Source organism: Megalobrama amblycephala, linkage group LG18, assembly GCF_018812025.1.
Source record: "Megalobrama amblycephala isolate DHTTF-2021 linkage group LG18, ASM1881202v1, whole genome shotgun sequence".
NCBI classification, from domain to species: domain Eukaryota; kingdom Metazoa; phylum Chordata; class Actinopteri; order Cypriniformes; family Xenocyprididae; genus Megalobrama; species Megalobrama amblycephala.
The window spans coordinates 26,512,262-26,529,403 of NC_063061.1; the positions used below are offsets into that span (position 1 = coordinate 26,512,262).

Here is a 17,142-nt window from a genome sequence, read left to right on the forward strand (position 1 = left end):
TTTGTTCCCTCGCTTTAAGTAAATCTAGGCCACATTGTACAAATTGTTTACCTCATTTTAGTTAAACTGTGGCTACGAATTAGTAATGGCCATGATTTAATTAAAACAAGAGAATGAATTAGTACAGTGTGGCCACGATTTAATTAAACCGAGGGACTGAATAAAACCTCTGAGACTGAGTATCAATGCATAATACCTATTCTTTAACTTACTATTTAAAAAAAAAAGTAGATCTAGTGATTCCATTCTTAAGAGAATGAGGACACTGCATGGTCTAATTAAAAAACAAAGAAAACAGTATTACCTCCTCATCTTTTTCCCAAATAAGGCGCTCAGTGTCTCTGTCCACAGGTACCAAAGGCACAGGAAGGTCTGAGGTGCTGTCTCTCAGCCGGTTACACAGACTGGATGAACACAACCAATGAAACAGTAAGATAAACCACACAGAAAGTACTCAGTGATGACATATTATGATCAAGCACAACATTCATTTGGACTGCAAAGTACAATGATCATCTGATGATGTCGGTTTATCCTCTGACCTGCGTTTTCTCTCCCTGACCACCATGCGGGTCATATTCTGGATACACTGAGCGCGGTAATTCTCGTAATGTGTTTCCCGCGTCATGTCCTTCAGGTCTTGCATATGTGTGCGCACCAACATGTTCCTCAGCTTCAGGAAGTCAGAGTGTGCTGGGTTTTCCACTGCAAGAGTCAAGTCAAATCCTATTTGTATAGCACCTTTCACAAACATGTTGTTTCAAAGCTGCTTTACAGAAAATCATGATGTTAATGGTTATAATATCTTAACCCTCTACCGCACACATTATGATAAATTTATTAAAAAAAAATATTTTACTCTTTTTCTTTTCTTAGAATGGCTTAACTTGAAGTGCTGTAAAAAAAAAAATTGGAAAAAAATATTATTTTAAGGTACTTTATGATATGTTGCCATATGGCAACGACGCGCAATAGTGGAAATAACTTAAAATAAGTGTAAGTGTATATAGTTAATATTTTTCCTCAGAAATATTGTTTGTATTGAAAAAAATTGGTGCTATTATAAGCTTTAGCAGTAAATATAAACAACACCTTATACTTATTTTCCAACATCTATTATTTTGCTGAATAATGCTTTATATTCTTTGAATTTCATTACGTTTTTCGTGAATATTATTTAAATTGCAAATGTAGACAGTTAGAAACAAATCTAATACTGTTCATCATATATCATAAAACATTTACATAAAACCAAAAATTCAACATTACGCAATCTTATGAGAGGAAGGTTATGAACATGAACCCCCACATAATCCTTGAAACTTCACCTTTTTTCTGTACGAAACTTCAAAAAGCATTTTTTTTTTTTCAGAGGTGAGGCACATGTACACATCACATTTGGTGCACTTCACCCTAACAATACACTTACAGCCACTTGCACCTGCCTTTTTGAGACACAATGGTAGGCCAGTGGTTGGACTGGTCCAGTATACTGGCTGTGATGGAAAGTCTCTGATGTTGATTTAATCCATAATATAAATGTCACGGCAGTCCTTAACATACGACTAATCACGACTAATGTTGTTATTGTTACAGCTTAACAGACTGCAGCTAACTTTTGCTAGCTAGCTAACCTATTATAATAATGCCATTCCATTATTGCACAGTGTTGCCATATGGCAACACAGACATTTTATCAATTTACCAAAAACTAATTTCATAATTTTTTTTTTTTTGAGTGGTGAATATGTCATCATACCTCACCTGAGATGATGTTAACAATTTTTTTGTGAATGTGACATGGGCGAGTCCTTGTTTGTTACTGACGTTTTAATTTGCTTTCAGCAACTACATACAAGAGACAGCAGTCTGTCAGAAAATCGCGCCACAGAAAAAAATTGCATGTCATGTGACTTAACCAAAGCACATCATTGGCTAAACTAAGGTCTTCTCTTACCAACAAAAAAAACGAGAATGTTCTCTTAAAGAGACGGTGGCAAGGAAATGAACACAAAGTGTATGTTGCCATATGGCAACACTATGCGGTAGAGGGTTAATATCTTTGTGCCTTATAGCAGTGGTTCCCAAACTGGGGTATGGGTACGTGAGGTGACAGAGGTGGCACGTGAACAAAATGCTGAGTTTTGCCATTCAGATAATTCTACCCCACCTTATAATAACATTAAACCCGAGCATGTATTTCTAACAGGCAAAATGCCACCTCTAGAGTAAAAACAGGAAAATAGTAGTGCTGTAAAAGGATGCCTGTAGAGTATGCTGCCTTGGCAAATTGCGCTACATTACAGGCGTTCTCGACAATGTACCTCTGTAAAAGTGAGGATTTAGCACTTAATAGCATGAAGAACAAATACAGACATAGAGTGGGAGTTCTTGTTTTTAATTTTGATAATATATTTTAAGAGCAAGAACACATTTTTTCCTGAATATCCACAAGACTGCAAATGTGACATTGATTTTATACAAAAGTTCAACAAACAAAAAAGTAATATTAAAAGACGTACATTTTAAACAGTACGTTCACATATTGTTTACTCTATTTTGCAATGAAATAATAGAAAGCCAACGAAAGCCACAGCAGAACTGCAACACAAAGCGTTGTTGAATCTGCGGCTTTGAGCCAATCCTGTATGTATGTTGATATAGTTTGATATAATAAATATAATAAACTTGCAATAATGCAGTTTACATTTTGCAATGATACAAACCATCATGCAGCCGAGATTTGCTATATAGTATATATTGTTTTACGTGAGTTTATAGTATGTGGATAAAGTTGGACTTAAATATATCATATTAATTTTATATGAAGAGCAGGGAGATATAGTTTATATTTTGCAAGAAAATAAAAAAAATTAAACAGTTGAGATTTGCTATATAGTATATATCACTTTATGTGAGTGTACTGTACTGTATGTATGGATATAATATATAACCAAGTTTATATTTAGAGCTGTGCAATAAGAGTTTACATTTTAAGACGATATCGTAACAATTGCACAGCAGAGATTTGCTATATATATATATATTATATATATATATATATATATATATATATATATATATAGCTTTACATGAGTATACTGTATGTATGCAGGTAAAGTAGGACATACTATATATTCAACTTTTAATATATCGCTGGGCGATAATGTCATTTACATTTTTCAACAATATAACAATCAAGCACTTGAAATTTGCTATATAGTACATACTGCTTAACATGAGTGTACTGTATGTCTCCAGGTAAGAGCATTTAGTAAATATTACCACTGTGTAAATTATTCGCAGGGACACTTAAATAATTGTTTGAACGTACATGAATAAAATATTATATGCTAGAGTCCAAGTACCTTCCACGACACCCCAGGGGTACTGACGGCCTCTGAAGCGCCTGCCTTGGCTTTCAACTTGGACGTTACTGCCAATTACAGCAAAAGGAATGCTGTTCTGTAACAAAAAAGGAAATCCAGTGTTATGGTAAATTAGTCAGTGTTATGTTAAATTTGATGTATGAAGACTTCAGATGCAAAAACCTCTAAGCCCGTCTGACATTTTTCCTTTAAATTAGCATTTTTATCAGGCTCTTCTGTTTAGGTTCAGTTTAATGGCAATGAAAAGTTTATTAGTCAATTATCGAAATGCCTTATTTTAAAAAATGTCACTGATAGAGAGTAAAATTAAAAACTTAAAAATGCTCATTTAAAAGAAAAATGTCAGATGGACTTAAGGTTTTTGCATTTGAAGTGCATATGGAGCTGAGTCGGTCACCTTCAGTTCCTGGTGCTGAAGTTTGAACTCCTCATCCTCATCTGAATCACACTCAGGAAACTGGTAGATGTTGATGTCGAATCTCTCTATCTCCTCACGAATCTAGAGAGAAAACAAATGCACGTTGACTGTGATTATATACAGTACCCTCTATAAGTATTGGGACAGTAAAGACAAAATTGCTCTAGTTGTAAATTGTTGCTAATAGTTGTAGTGTCAAGACATCTATAAACATGATTAAAAGATTAATATGAGGCAGAAGTACAGAATGTCACATTTTATTATTGGCTGTTTCAATACAAAATGTTTTACCAAGTAAGGAGTACAGCACTTTTAGAGTTTCATCCCTTTGCCTAATGTGAGCATAAGTATTGGGATGGTTTAACTTAAAGTAAATGTAAAAGTGTAAAATTTAATTTTTAATTGTAAATACCTTGAAAGCAATCACAGGAGCGAGTCTGTGACTCACAGACATCACCAGACTCTTGGTTTCACACTTTGAAATGCTTTTACTGACCTTTAATACAGCCATTTTCAACGGTTGCTTGTTTTGGGGAGTTTCTGACTTTAGTCTCCTCTTCAGCTGGTGAAATGCACATTAAATAGGATTTAAATCTGGAGATTGACTTGGAATATCCAGTTTGAAATGTCCTGAAAAAGAGATACCACTGGCAAGCTTCAGCAACCCACAACAACCAGGTCAGCTGAGAAAATCAACAGCAGTTAATAGACAAATGACAAGGGCTATGAAAAAACTCTAAAATAACTCAGTAAAATCACCAGCAACCTCCAAAAAGCTGGGGAGATGGTCTCACAATCTGCTGTTCGCAGGAGACTTGACCAACAGAATTACACAGGCTACACAGCAAAATCAAACATCTGATCAGTACCAAAAATAGGAAAACCAATTTGAATTAGCAAAAACATGAAAATGAGCCAGAAGAGTTTTAGAGTTTTATAGAGTTTTTTTTTTTTTTTTTTTTTTTTTACAGAGTTTTATGGACAGATGAGACAAAGATTAATCTTTATCAAAGTGGGAAAGCAAAAGTGTGGAGAAAAAAAGAAACTGCAAATGATCCAAGGCATACAACCAGGCATCCCCATCATTCATCTGAAAAGCATGGTGGAGGTAGTCATGTCATGGGCATGCATGTCTGCCTCTGGAACAGACTCACTCATCTTTTTTGATGACTTATTCAATGATGGCAGCAGAAGAATGAATTCAAATCTTGCCTACCAGTGTTCAAGAAAATGCCACTCACTGGGAAGTGCTTCGTATGGCAACAGGACAATGACCCAAAACACCAGTACTGCCAACTCAATCAAGATTATCATAAAGAAATTTTGGGTCTTTGATTCAGAGTCAGTCTCCAGATTTAAATCCTATTGAACAAGCATTTCACCAAGGAAGAGCAGACTAAAGGCAGAAACTCCCCAAAACAAGCAACTGTTGAAAATGTATTAAGGGCATGGAAAAGCATTTCAAAGCGTGAAACCAAGAGTCTCACTCCTGTGATTGTTTGCAAGGAATGTACAACTAAATATTAGCTTTTACACTTTTACATTTGCTTTAAGTTAAACCATCCCAATACTTATGCTCACATTAGGCAGAGGGATGAAACTCTAAAAGTGCTGTCCTGTGCTGTTGGTAAAACATTTTGTGTTGAAACAGCCAACAATAAAATGTTACATTCTGTACTTCTGCTTCACATTAATCTTTTAATCATATTTATAGATGTTTTGACACCACAGCTAACAGATAAATTTTGTCTTTACTGTCCCAATACTTACGAAAGGCACTGTATATATAATCACTGTCTGTTTATATATCTATTATGTCCTGAGACGTTTTGTGTGTGTGTGTGTGTGTGCGTGTGCGTGTGTGTGTGTGTGTGTATGTTGCTTTTCTGGTCCTCTCTCTCTTTCTCTCTTGTCCCTCACTTTCTTTCATAGGAATAGATCAAACCAAAGTGATCTCCAGGTGTTATTGGTGTTAAAAGGACCAAGGGGCAATAAAAGGATCTGCAGTGCCTGAAGAGGGAGCTCAAACTGTGACTTGCTGTTGGTCAATTGCTAATATTTAATTGCATCTCTTTGCTTTTTGTATACTACAGTAAATATCTTTTCCACACTTGAAAGCTGTCGGGGGTGGGTGCCATTTCTTTTGTAAATACTGTTTATTCTTGTTTTTCGTTAAGGAGGTAGGGTACTATATTGTTTTTTTATTTCTTTGGTAGGGTTCTATGTATTTTTTCCTTTATTTATTTATTTTTTTTTTTTTGCCTTTGCTCACTCTTAAAGTTGTGCTTTCACCTGTGGTCCTATAAATATAGTGTAAAAAAATCTTTGGATGTCTTTTCGAGTTAATGTTGTGGCCTCACCCTAGACAGGGTTATAACAATACACATTTGCCAGTATTTTTATACACTGCACATACACACCTTCATTTTCATTTTTCTGACTTCCACTGGAGTGAGACTGTCTGCTTTGGCAAGTACAGGAACTATGTTGACCTTCTCATGTAGCGTCTTCAAAAACTCCACATCCATCGGTCTGAGACTGTGACAAGAGGGAAAAAACAGTCACTCCCATGATTCCTGAGGTACATTTCTAGGACAAAATGCCACTGTCATTAAGTTTTTGAGTAAAAACTCCAGATTGATATTATTATTAAACCAAATTATTATTGTGAATAGTGGTTGATTGATAAAGGTTCTACAACATGTGATGCTGATGCAATTATCTGGAAAACAGCAATGAAAATTCACTTTAAAAATACAAAATGACAGTAGTAAACATTTCTCAGATAACCTCAAAATACTAAATGCTGACCATTTAATCATGTAACTCGCTACTTAGTTACCAAAGAACGATGCATCATTGGAGAAATTAACTAGCTAGTCACAACTGTTTCCTGACAGCACAGTAACTTTTTCGCACATCAATCGTTTGAACCACGTTGGTTCAACAGTATAGAAGTGTCACACAGGTGGTGGAGTTATAACTTCTGCTGATTAATCAGTTCGAGATTAAATTAATGACAGATTATTGCTGTAAATAACAAACACAGCATCTAAAGGCTACTTTGCTATTTTTTCTACATTTTGCCCTATTTACAGATGATTGCGGGTTCCTTCTTACGTCACATGGGGTTCTACATTTTACATTTACATTTATTTATTTAGCAAATGCTTTAATCCAAAGTGACGTACAAATGAGTAATACAACAAGCGATACGTCTTAGTGATGCAATAATATAGAACCTTGTTTCTATAGGTGTTGTGCTGAATGGACCCTTCGCTAAGCCCCGCCCTCCTTAGTTACTGTTGCTACGCCTGTCAAGCTTTCGAGCCTGGCAAGTCATTTACAGTGCGTATGCACCGGTGTCAGACATTTTCAAGGAGATAATAAGTCATTTTTGTCGAACAGGTGAAATATCTGAGAGAGCAAGACAAAAGGGACTGCAGTATGCATTCGAGGGATATATCCACGACATAATATGCAACCGATTAAAAAATAATTTGATCAAAATTTAAGCTAAAGCTCCCAGCGCGAGCAGCAGCCGCCTCATACGCTGTCCATCCAAATGAGAAACACACAATTTATTGAGGAAAAGCTTTGTTCATCCACAGCAGGTTAAGTGAAATTTGTGAAAATAACCTAATAATTATAAATCAAACAGCTTATCCATAAGTCTTGTGGAATAAACACATGACGTTAGCCTGACGACTTTGCAATGATAACATTCTCCCGCATAATTTTAGCACGCCAGGCTAACGTTACTCCGTCTTGCCTTTAATCATATTATTTCACGTTCAAATATATGCATTGTGAACAAAGAACCGTCATTATTTCCAAGCAATGATGTGCTGAGTTAGCTAGCTAGTTACCCGGGCTTACTGCGTATGCATACATCAATATTACATCATTGTCATCATGATAAATAACACACAATTACTGTACTTGCATTATTGTTAAGGGTAGGTTTAGGGTTGGGGTAGGTGTAGATGTTAAAAAAACTATAAACAACGTTAATAATCACGCTGGAAGCACAATCTGATAGGTAACGTTAGCATTTTTCAGATTTTGTTTCAATGGGAGGTAACGTTAGTAAAATCTGGCAGGGTAGCACAAATTGTCAGAACACCGGCACTTCTCCCCTTGGGTTTTAGGTTTTGAGAAGGGAAAAAAATTCCACCACCCCGTTTAAACTGTTAGGATACGGGGTATCAGATTAACACAATGCATAAGCACAACGCTTCGGCATGTTCCCTCGCTCGAAAGCTTGACAGACCTCCCGCGCCTAGTAACGGTTGCTAAACCACGATTGGCCTGTGGCGGTTTTCGGGCGTGGCTTGGAGTTAGGATTAGGGGGTGGGGTTAAGATTAGGCAATCGAGTAGCTGTTTCAACAAGGGGGGGGGTAACAATTTGGCAGGGAGTCCAAATTTGGCACAACATCGGATTCGGCACGGAATAAAAAAATTAAAAAGTTAACTGCGACTTTTTATCAGAATTAAGATATAAGACTGAGATATAAGAGATATATGAGATATAAACTAGAAAGGGCAAGAAAAAAGTTCAAATTGTGAGATTACAATTACATTTTCCCATTTTTATTCCGTGGCAGAAACAAGCTTGCATACAATAACATAAAGTGCTAGCAATACAAGGTTTCAAACATTGTCCACAATAGTACAAGCTAGAACAAGGAAGGATATAAGAGTACGTTTACACGACAGTGATGTACTAAAGTAAAAGTTGTTCCTTTGTTTTTTTGGATACAGACGACACCTCTGTCAAAATGATCTCAACATTAAAAATGCTGTATTATTAATGCCAGGTCAGTAGTTGGCGATGTCACTTTGTAAAGAAACACTACGTGCCTAGACTGAACACTTAATTTGCATGCGCATGATTTCACCGTTTTCACAAATTCGCCTTTTGTAGTTTACACACAGATGATGTTATCATTTTCAAAAAACACATTAAAAGCGTTTTATGGGTTTTGAATACCCAAAACACATAAAGAGTTTTCAGTTTTTAGCTGAAAACAGTGTCGTGTAAACGGCCCCTAAGAAATATATACTATACTAGTGTGAAACACATTTGCACATGAGCACTCTTTAAAAACAGTACTTTCAATCTCTTGGCCAACAAGTCTTTCACACTCGTGGTCAAACTATCGATCACTACTTGTGAATAACAAGCACTTGTTTTGTCAGGGAGTGTTACCCGTGGCCAAAAGGAGAGATGAAGTAGAGGCAGCAGTGCACACGGTTGTCCTGAATGTTCTTACGGTTGAGGCCGCTTTCGTCACGAAAGTATTGCTCAAACTGCTGGTCAATGTAGTCCACAACTGCCCTCCAGCTATTACAATGAACATTAAATGGAGATTAAAAAATTAAAATGAGCAAATGTATTTGATATGTTTCGTATCAACAAAGTCAGAAAAACAAATCTTATAATGTGTAACTATAAGACAGTATGACACAGTAAACATTTATTCTGAGAGAAATGACTCCTGTGTCATTAACTAATAATGCAGTCCCACCACTCTGTGTTGTTGACAGCATCACTGAAGCCTGGCGTATCCACGATGGTGAGTCTCAGCTTGACTCCTTTCTCTTCTATAGCCACAGTGTGCTTTGTGATCTCTACTGTCTGCGAGATCCGCTCTACAAATGGGTCAATGACAATTTTTTTTAAAAAAGAAGGAAAAATGTAGTTGTATTCATATTAGTTTCATATGGTTTTGAAAATTTTTATACCGTTTTCAAGAAAAGAAATCAACTTTAAAAATGTCACAACATATTTTCCATTTGTGTACACATCTTCAAAATGTTTTGCTTGTGTGAACAGCATATTTGTGTATTTACAGGAAAAGTTGTTCTGGTAATTTTACGGTAATTTTGGTAGTCGTTCTAGTAATATTTAATTTACCAGGATAGCTGAGTGAAAGGGGCTATAGTCTAGTTATCTGATATTTTAAAGGGGTGGTTCAGTGTTTTTTTTCTAGGCTTGATTGTGTTTTGGGGGCACAGTTTAACATAGCTTAATGCTTAGTTTTTTTGAAAACGCTGTATTTTTCATATATTTTACGTTTATTCTACACCTCTGTTTCCACTCTCATATGAACGGCTCATTTGACTTCCTGCTTCTATTAAGCCACTCCCTCCGAAATCAGATTGGTTGGCAGGTTGGTAGCTGGCCCAGTGTATCATGATTCGCTGAAGCGTCCGAAAATGCCACGCCCCTTACCATTCGTAGTTACGCGCTAAGTTGGAAATGTAAATAACGGCGTCTGTATTGCTGTATCAAATTGAACCGAATCAGACCCAGATGAAGAGGGTAAAGCAGAACCTCTGCAATCGCGGCTTTTAAAGGACGTTTATGAATGGTATTTCATTTAGTATTTGTGTCAAAGTGTTTAGATGCTGTCACTGCTGTTTGTTAGCTTTCAATATACAGTTTTATCCTGATTAAAGCTTTACTGTAGCCGAATACATGACTGAGTAGTCGCATTTTTGTAAAGTTGAACTTAGCTAACTGGCTAGCAAAAACGAGTTGCTCTTTGTATATGTCCTTGATGCATTAAAAATAGCAACAGAACTATAACATTGCGTTTAAAAGACATGTACAAACAATAAAACATACTTACAGTTTGAAGCCAATAAACAGCAGCTTCTGTTTTTAAAGTGGGAACTGCTTCATCTTTCAGTAATAGCTTTTGTGCAAATCCAGCATTGAACTCGTGTAGATTCTGGAAGCTGTCTTCAGCGCCGCATCCAGTGTAGAAAATATCACAGATTATAATGGGTTCTATTATCTTTTGTCGCGCCGCTCGCGTCCGGTGTACACAACTCTTTCACTTCCATTTTGCTGCGCCACATGGCCTCGCCCACTTTGTTGCGTGTTCCCGGGGGCGTGTTTATGTTAATAGCAAGGGTTTATGATGTCACCAACCAGGGAAGAAGCTATATATTTATATATATTTATAGGAAAGGCAAGGCAAGGCAATTTTATTTGTATAGCACATTTCACACACAATGGTAATTCAAAGTGCTTTACATAAATAAGAACTAAATACATAAGAATAAAAATGGAATGCATAAGAAATAAAAATAACAGTAAAAACAGAGAATACCACTATCTGGATGGAAGAGTTAGAAAGTTTCAGGGAGTCCCCAGGTAAGCGACACACATGCACCCGGCCATCCACGTGATGTAAAAGAAAACATGATTCATCAGACAGGCCACCTTCTTCCATTTCTCCGTGGTCCAGTTCTGATGCTCACTTGCCCACTGTTGGCGCTTTTGGCAGTGGACATGGGTCAGCATGGGTACCTTGACTGGTCTGCGGCTATGCAGCACCACACGCAACGAACTGCGATGCACTGTGTTTTCTGACACCTTTCTATCAGAACCAGCAATTTGAGCTACAGTAGCTCGTTTGTTGGATCGGACCACAGGGGCCAGCCTTCGCTCCCCACGTGCGTCAGTGAGCCTTGGCTGCTGCCCATGACCCAGTCACCGGTTCACCACTGTTTCTTCCTTCGACCACTTTTGATAGATACTGACCACTGCAGACCGGACTACCCCATAAGAGCTGCAGTTTAGGAGATGCTCTGACTCAGTCGTCTAGCCATCACAATTTGGCCCTTGTCAAACTCGCTCAAATCCTTACACTTTCCCATCTTTCCTGCTTCTAACACATCAACTTTGAGGACAAAATGTTCACTTGGTGCCTAATATATCCCACCCACTAACAGGTGCCGTGATGAAGAGATAATCAGTGTTATTCACTTCACCTGTCAGTGGTCATAATGTTTTGACTGATCAGTGTATATGTATATATGAGGCTGTTGATTTAATGCAATAATTAGATGAATTATTTGCGGTAAAACATAAAGCATTAAAATTTTTAACACATTTAACGTACTTGCCTCGTCCCAGACCTATGTAGTTCATCTGACATTACATACAGCTGTTTGACAACATGATGGTGCCTGCTTTCACACAGTGTGTGGACTGTAACACCAGGGAAAATAGGATTATTGACCTTCTGTATGCAAACATAAAGGATACATACAGTGCCACCCCACTGCCTGCACTGGGGAAAGCAGACCACAACCTTATTCTGCTTCAGCCTCACTACAAACCAAGAGTGAGGAGGCTACCCACAACTACACGCTCATTCAGGAAGTGGTCTCCAGAGGCTGAGCAAGCTCTGAGAGACTGCTTCGAAACTACAGACTGGGATGTACTGCAGGGGTCGCACAGTGGGGACATCGAGTAGGTTGTTGACTGCTGCAGCAAATTAGCTCAAAATAAATATGAATAATTAATCATAACTAGTTATAATTAATTATTAATATTTTAATCAGTTAATAAAATTAACTTAATGTAATAAAATTAATATTACAATCAATTAACCTGTTGTTCAATGAACACACAGTGTTAATTGTTTATTAATTCTAAGAAATGTTCATTTCCAGGTTATGGGAAATAACAATCTTATTCTTCTAAAAGCCTTGACATGAACAAGACTTTATTAACTAGACTAAACACTTAAACTACTCTAACATTCACACACATACATGCATACAGTTTACCGAGAGAGAGAGAGAGAGAGAGAGAGCTAAAGCAGAGTACAGGAAGCAAGAGGTTACAGCATTGTTGGACATTTCAGCAGATCAACAGCCTTGAGCAAACCATCAGTGTAGTTTTAACAGGCCCATCTTTAAAAGGGGTAAGGATACTCAATGTATCCGATAATGAGACTAAGTTTGATACTTGCATGTCTCTCCAAGTTGAATTAAAACTGTCCTGATGCAATTTGTGGAGGTTTCCGTTGAATCTTTGCTGATATTGTCTTGATGAAAGAGAACCAGTTGGATTCAGAGGATATTTGGTGGAGAATGAAAGGCATCATTTTAAGCAATTGTTTGCAGATGGACCAGTAATCAATCATGTGTTTTGGCATAATTTTTGTTAACATCTTATACATGCACAAACTGGGGGCTTCAATGCACATTCTCTTGAACGGCAGAACGTTCCTCGATGCTATAAGGCATGTTTAAATTGTATGAAGAAGCTAACCTGAAATTATCGAAGAAATCATAATTTCAGTTGCTAAATGAGCGTAAAACTTTTCTGACGACGGAATCGCAGATTAGTAGCACGTACAAAAGGGTATCGAAAGTAATTAACCTGAATTTGGGCGTAGAAACCCCCACTTTCAGCTTTAAATGCATAAGTCTTTCTGACGATGGAATCTCAGATTAGCAGCACGAACAAATAAACTAACCTGAATCTGGGCGAAGAAATCCCCACTTTCAGCTGTAAATGCATAAGCCTTTTTCTGATGACGGAATTCCAGATTAAGCAGCATAAATTTACCTGTGTGACGAAGAAATCTCACTACAGCGTTTGTAATGGTGTTCTGGGCGAGACTTCCCAGTCACCGATTAAAGGCCTTTTTACTATTCGCTCCGTCACTGTATTCATATTCATGCGCGGGACCGCACATATGAAACACACGCAACGAACCTGTGGTGTAAATTCTAGCGTAGCTAACTAGCAATCACCACTGTCTGTGAAGTGATGTGCTGTTGTGATTTGTGAGTTATGCGTGACCACACTGGAGTTCTTAATGCGGGCTTGCAACGCGGTTAGAATTCTGCTCCATTCTGATCGTGTTGCGGGCTGGCATTGGTCTCCTGGCAACGCATGACAACAGAGCGTGTAGAGCAGACACCTCTGAAAGTCTGATAGAAGCACACCCACATCACAGACTGTTGTGCAAACAACGAATCACGCGTAGCCGAATCTAGCTCTATAGAAACCCTACGCGTATACCCTACGAGTTAAAACCCTTTACCTCGACTAAAGGCTGCTAGCACCCTGCTAGCACCTAGACATGTGCAAGCATGAAGCATTTAAGCCAAAGACTTTATAGACTTTGGGATTCCCTTTAGGAGGGATTTTGATTTGAACCGCTGATGGGAACACAATGCGTTGTGAAGCTCCGAATCAAATGAATCAATTGCGTCACAAGCGATTCACTGTTCGAACCGCTCAAAGCGCCCCTTTGCGAGTCAGAACAGTAAGCGTAGTGAATACTAGAGACACATGAATACGAATAGCGAATATGAGACATCTTTAATAAACCATTCACAAATGTTATCAATTAAATGTGATCAATGAATCATCTAATATCCTTAAACCTGAGGTTTCTGTCAAGACATGATATTTCAGTAAACTGTAGCGCTTATTGAAACACTTTGAAACTGCTAGGACGCATCACAAAGCCTTGTTTACTGAAATCACGTGACTGTGGCAGTTTGACACACGCTCCGAATCACTGATGCAACACAAACGATTCATTTGAGTTCCAAAGCTTCACAAGGCACGCCTCAAAAGGCACCCATCTCTGGTTTAAACCGTTTGTATGTGTGCGCGTGTGTGTGCGTATGTGGCGTCACTCACGTTGTCAAGTCTGAGTACCTCTATTCAGTCAAGTTGAATTTAAATTAAATTTAAAATTTAATTAAATCAATTTGTTTAGTTGCCTATCTCTACTTCATGCTAATACTTTGTTCACCTGACTATCCCTATGCAGCCAAGTTGAATTTGGTTAAAATTTGAAAATTTAATTAAATCAATTTTGTCTGTTTAACTTTCCTTTTAGATTTCTAAATCTACTAGGAAATTCTAATTTTATTTTGTTCAACTTCATTCCTCCTCTACGTGTCATTTTATTTCCTTCACTTTCTTTCTATATCTCTGTTTGGCCAAGTTGGATTTAATTAAACTTAGCATTTAATTAAATCAACCTGGGTATTCACATTCCCTAGGTCTAAAGGGACCTTCTGTTTTTATTTTTAATTTTTTTTTTTTTGTGTTATTCTACTATCACCCTCTTCCCTTTTTCTATAGGATTACAGTAGTTCTAGAAACTGTTGTTTCCTTAATGAGGCATAATGAGTTATAGGTTATTACTACGCTAACACCTATCTCTCAGCTCCCCCTCCTCACTCCTTAGTGCTGAGTACATGAAGTACGGCCACCGTCCAGTGCACTTGGGGCTCCGGAAAGGACTAGAAACTCTTCCAGTTGTTTCTTCTCCTTTCGACCTCAAGGCATCTGGTCTTTCTCTGTTAGTCTAGAGATTAGGTCATCACTTGAACCAGTGACACCTGCTTAACCATATCTCCTAGCAAGACTAAATGGGTAAAAAAACCTCTTTCCTTCCTTTCCCTTTTCTTATTTCATTTTTTTTCTCTCTCTCCCTCTACCAGTTTGTTCTATTCTTTTACCTTATGGTGATAATTTCTGGAAAGGAATCATCTGTACTCTGAGTAATAGTTTAATGACGTGTACCAGCCCCGTCATCAGTCAACACAGCTTACAGCTGTCATCCAAGATAGTTAAACACCTTAGTCTCATGTTGGCTTCCCCCACTTCAGCTAGTCACTCCCTATACGGCCCACATAGCTGTACGAACTTGCATTTGCCTGTGCTATCTCTTTCTCTCCTGTCCCCATAAGTGTGCCTGTCTGCCCAGTACATCCAGCCCTGCCATCCAGGAACCCCTGGAGACCCAGCGGAACAATGTGATGGTTGCCCTTCAGCTAAAGCAGTCAACAACCTGCAACCGCAGAGCAAGGGACAGCGAGATCGGCAGCACCAGCACACACGTGACACCTGACCTGAGCCAATAAGAGCTTCATCCTCTCCTTAGCCCATGCTCATACGGGCTTCCAACAGGAGGTAATTGAACGAACGCTGCAAGTCACTGAGTTCCACAGAGAACCAACCCACTCAGCATGAGAAGACACAGGACAGATGCAAGAACCATGACAGAGCAGAGCAATTGAGGGAGGTCACCAGTCCTCAGGAGGCTCTGACAGCTGTTGAACTTTGCCAGTTAAAGAACGTAAGGAACGTAAGGTTTGAATTTAAAGAGACACTAAAGCTAAGGCCCTTGAAGGCCACCCGCATGCAGAACTGAAAGTCAAACACTGACTCCACAATTCAGCAGCGTGAGAAACAAACACATTGTGGTCCGAAAAGAACTGAAACAGCCCGAACAACTAAGAATGGACCACACAAGGAACTTGCAACCTGATGGACTTTGCAGCAGCAGCAGCGAGAGCTCCCCCAACCCTTCACAAAGGGGGGAGGGGCCAGAGCCTGCAGCTTAGGAGACCACAGCACCAATGCCAACATAATAGACATTCTCTTTCGTTCCAAAGTCCCTGACTGGTGTGATCCACCAAGACAGGCTCTCTGTTCTGGATCACACCCCACCAGATTCACTATGAGTTTTGACTTAACAGCCAGAAAAACTCCAATTAGACTATCAGCAGCTGAAGCCAGTCTGCATAAAGGATTTCTCAGACCCAGAAGCCTGAATGCAGATTGAGTGCTGCCCCCGACACCAAGCAGGGCAGATCTGAAAGTCCCAAGGTTACTGCCACCGACTCAGACAAACCTGGAATGAATGGAGGACACCAACAGGACCTTTGCCTCCTACAACAGCTAGTCACCCCTTTGGACAGCACAACCTGCCCTCACACAGTGCCACTCATGTGACCTGACAAAGAAGGCCTGTAACACACAAGGCCCCTCAGCAGGGGGTTCTCAAGACCCCAATGACTTTGAACTGCAAACGCAGTGCTTTACCCATAGCTTCTACAAAGGTTCCTAGGCAGCATAGGGCATAAAGCTTTTAAAGTAGATGAAAATGTGTGTTCGCAGAAATGCAGGAGTCTGCAGTAGGAGTGGAAGGAAACCTTGTGTGAATGTGTAAATCTCAAATGCTCATGACTATCCACGACGAGCTATTTTGAAATATGACACTAGGTTGAGCCGGTTAAGCCAGCATGGCCTAACGCCACTCGCTTAAACCATCGTCCAAGTGTGTTTAATAATTGATAATTCCGACATGACGTTTGACAACGTTGATTCGCATGTAGATCGATGGTGCTGGCTTGTTAGATGCAGATAAAACTATAGCTTGAAGTGACACCTCTGCCGTAACAGAAAGAGTCTTAAGACATTTTAGCATATGTTCAAATGGTATCAGCGTAAAGTTAATCTGATTTTAGCGAAGAAATCCTAATCTCAGTATTAGAGCGTAAGCCTGTGTTGACGAAGGAATCTCAACTCAGCGGCATGTAAACTGTACCAGAATTGATTATTCTGCTTTGGTTGGAGAAATACCAATTGCAGTATTGCTTAACCTGTTTCTGATGAATGAATCTCAGTACAGCGTTATATAAATGTAGATTTGGGTAATGCTCCCCTTTTATAGTTAAGATTGATGTCATTCATCTAAACTTTGCTGCAT

The 17,142-nt window shown here is 38.6% G+C and overlaps 1 protein-coding gene across 5 annotated transcripts in view; it reads right to left on the reverse strand.

Moving 5' to 3' along the window:
- The window catches only part of septin4a (septin 4a), a 67,052-nt gene that overhangs the window by 666 nt on the left and 49,244 nt on the right, over window positions 1–17,142 (reverse strand). For all 5 annotated transcript variants that reach the window (XM_048167166.1, XM_048167165.1, XM_048167167.1 and 2 more), the window contains 7 exons: window positions 9,340–9,463; window positions 9,021–9,155; window positions 6,228–6,345; window positions 3,787–3,888; window positions 3,369–3,465; window positions 543–705; window positions 305–404 (listed from right to left, as the gene is read on the reverse strand). In XM_048167166.1, coding sequence (XP_048023123.1) covers window positions 305–404; window positions 543–705; window positions 3,369–3,465; window positions 3,787–3,888; window positions 6,228–6,345; window positions 9,021–9,155; window positions 9,340–9,463 — 839 coding nt within the window. The remainder of the gene's footprint in view (window positions 1–304; window positions 405–542; window positions 706–3,368; window positions 3,466–3,786; window positions 3,889–6,227; window positions 6,346–9,020; window positions 9,156–9,339; window positions 9,464–17,142) is intronic.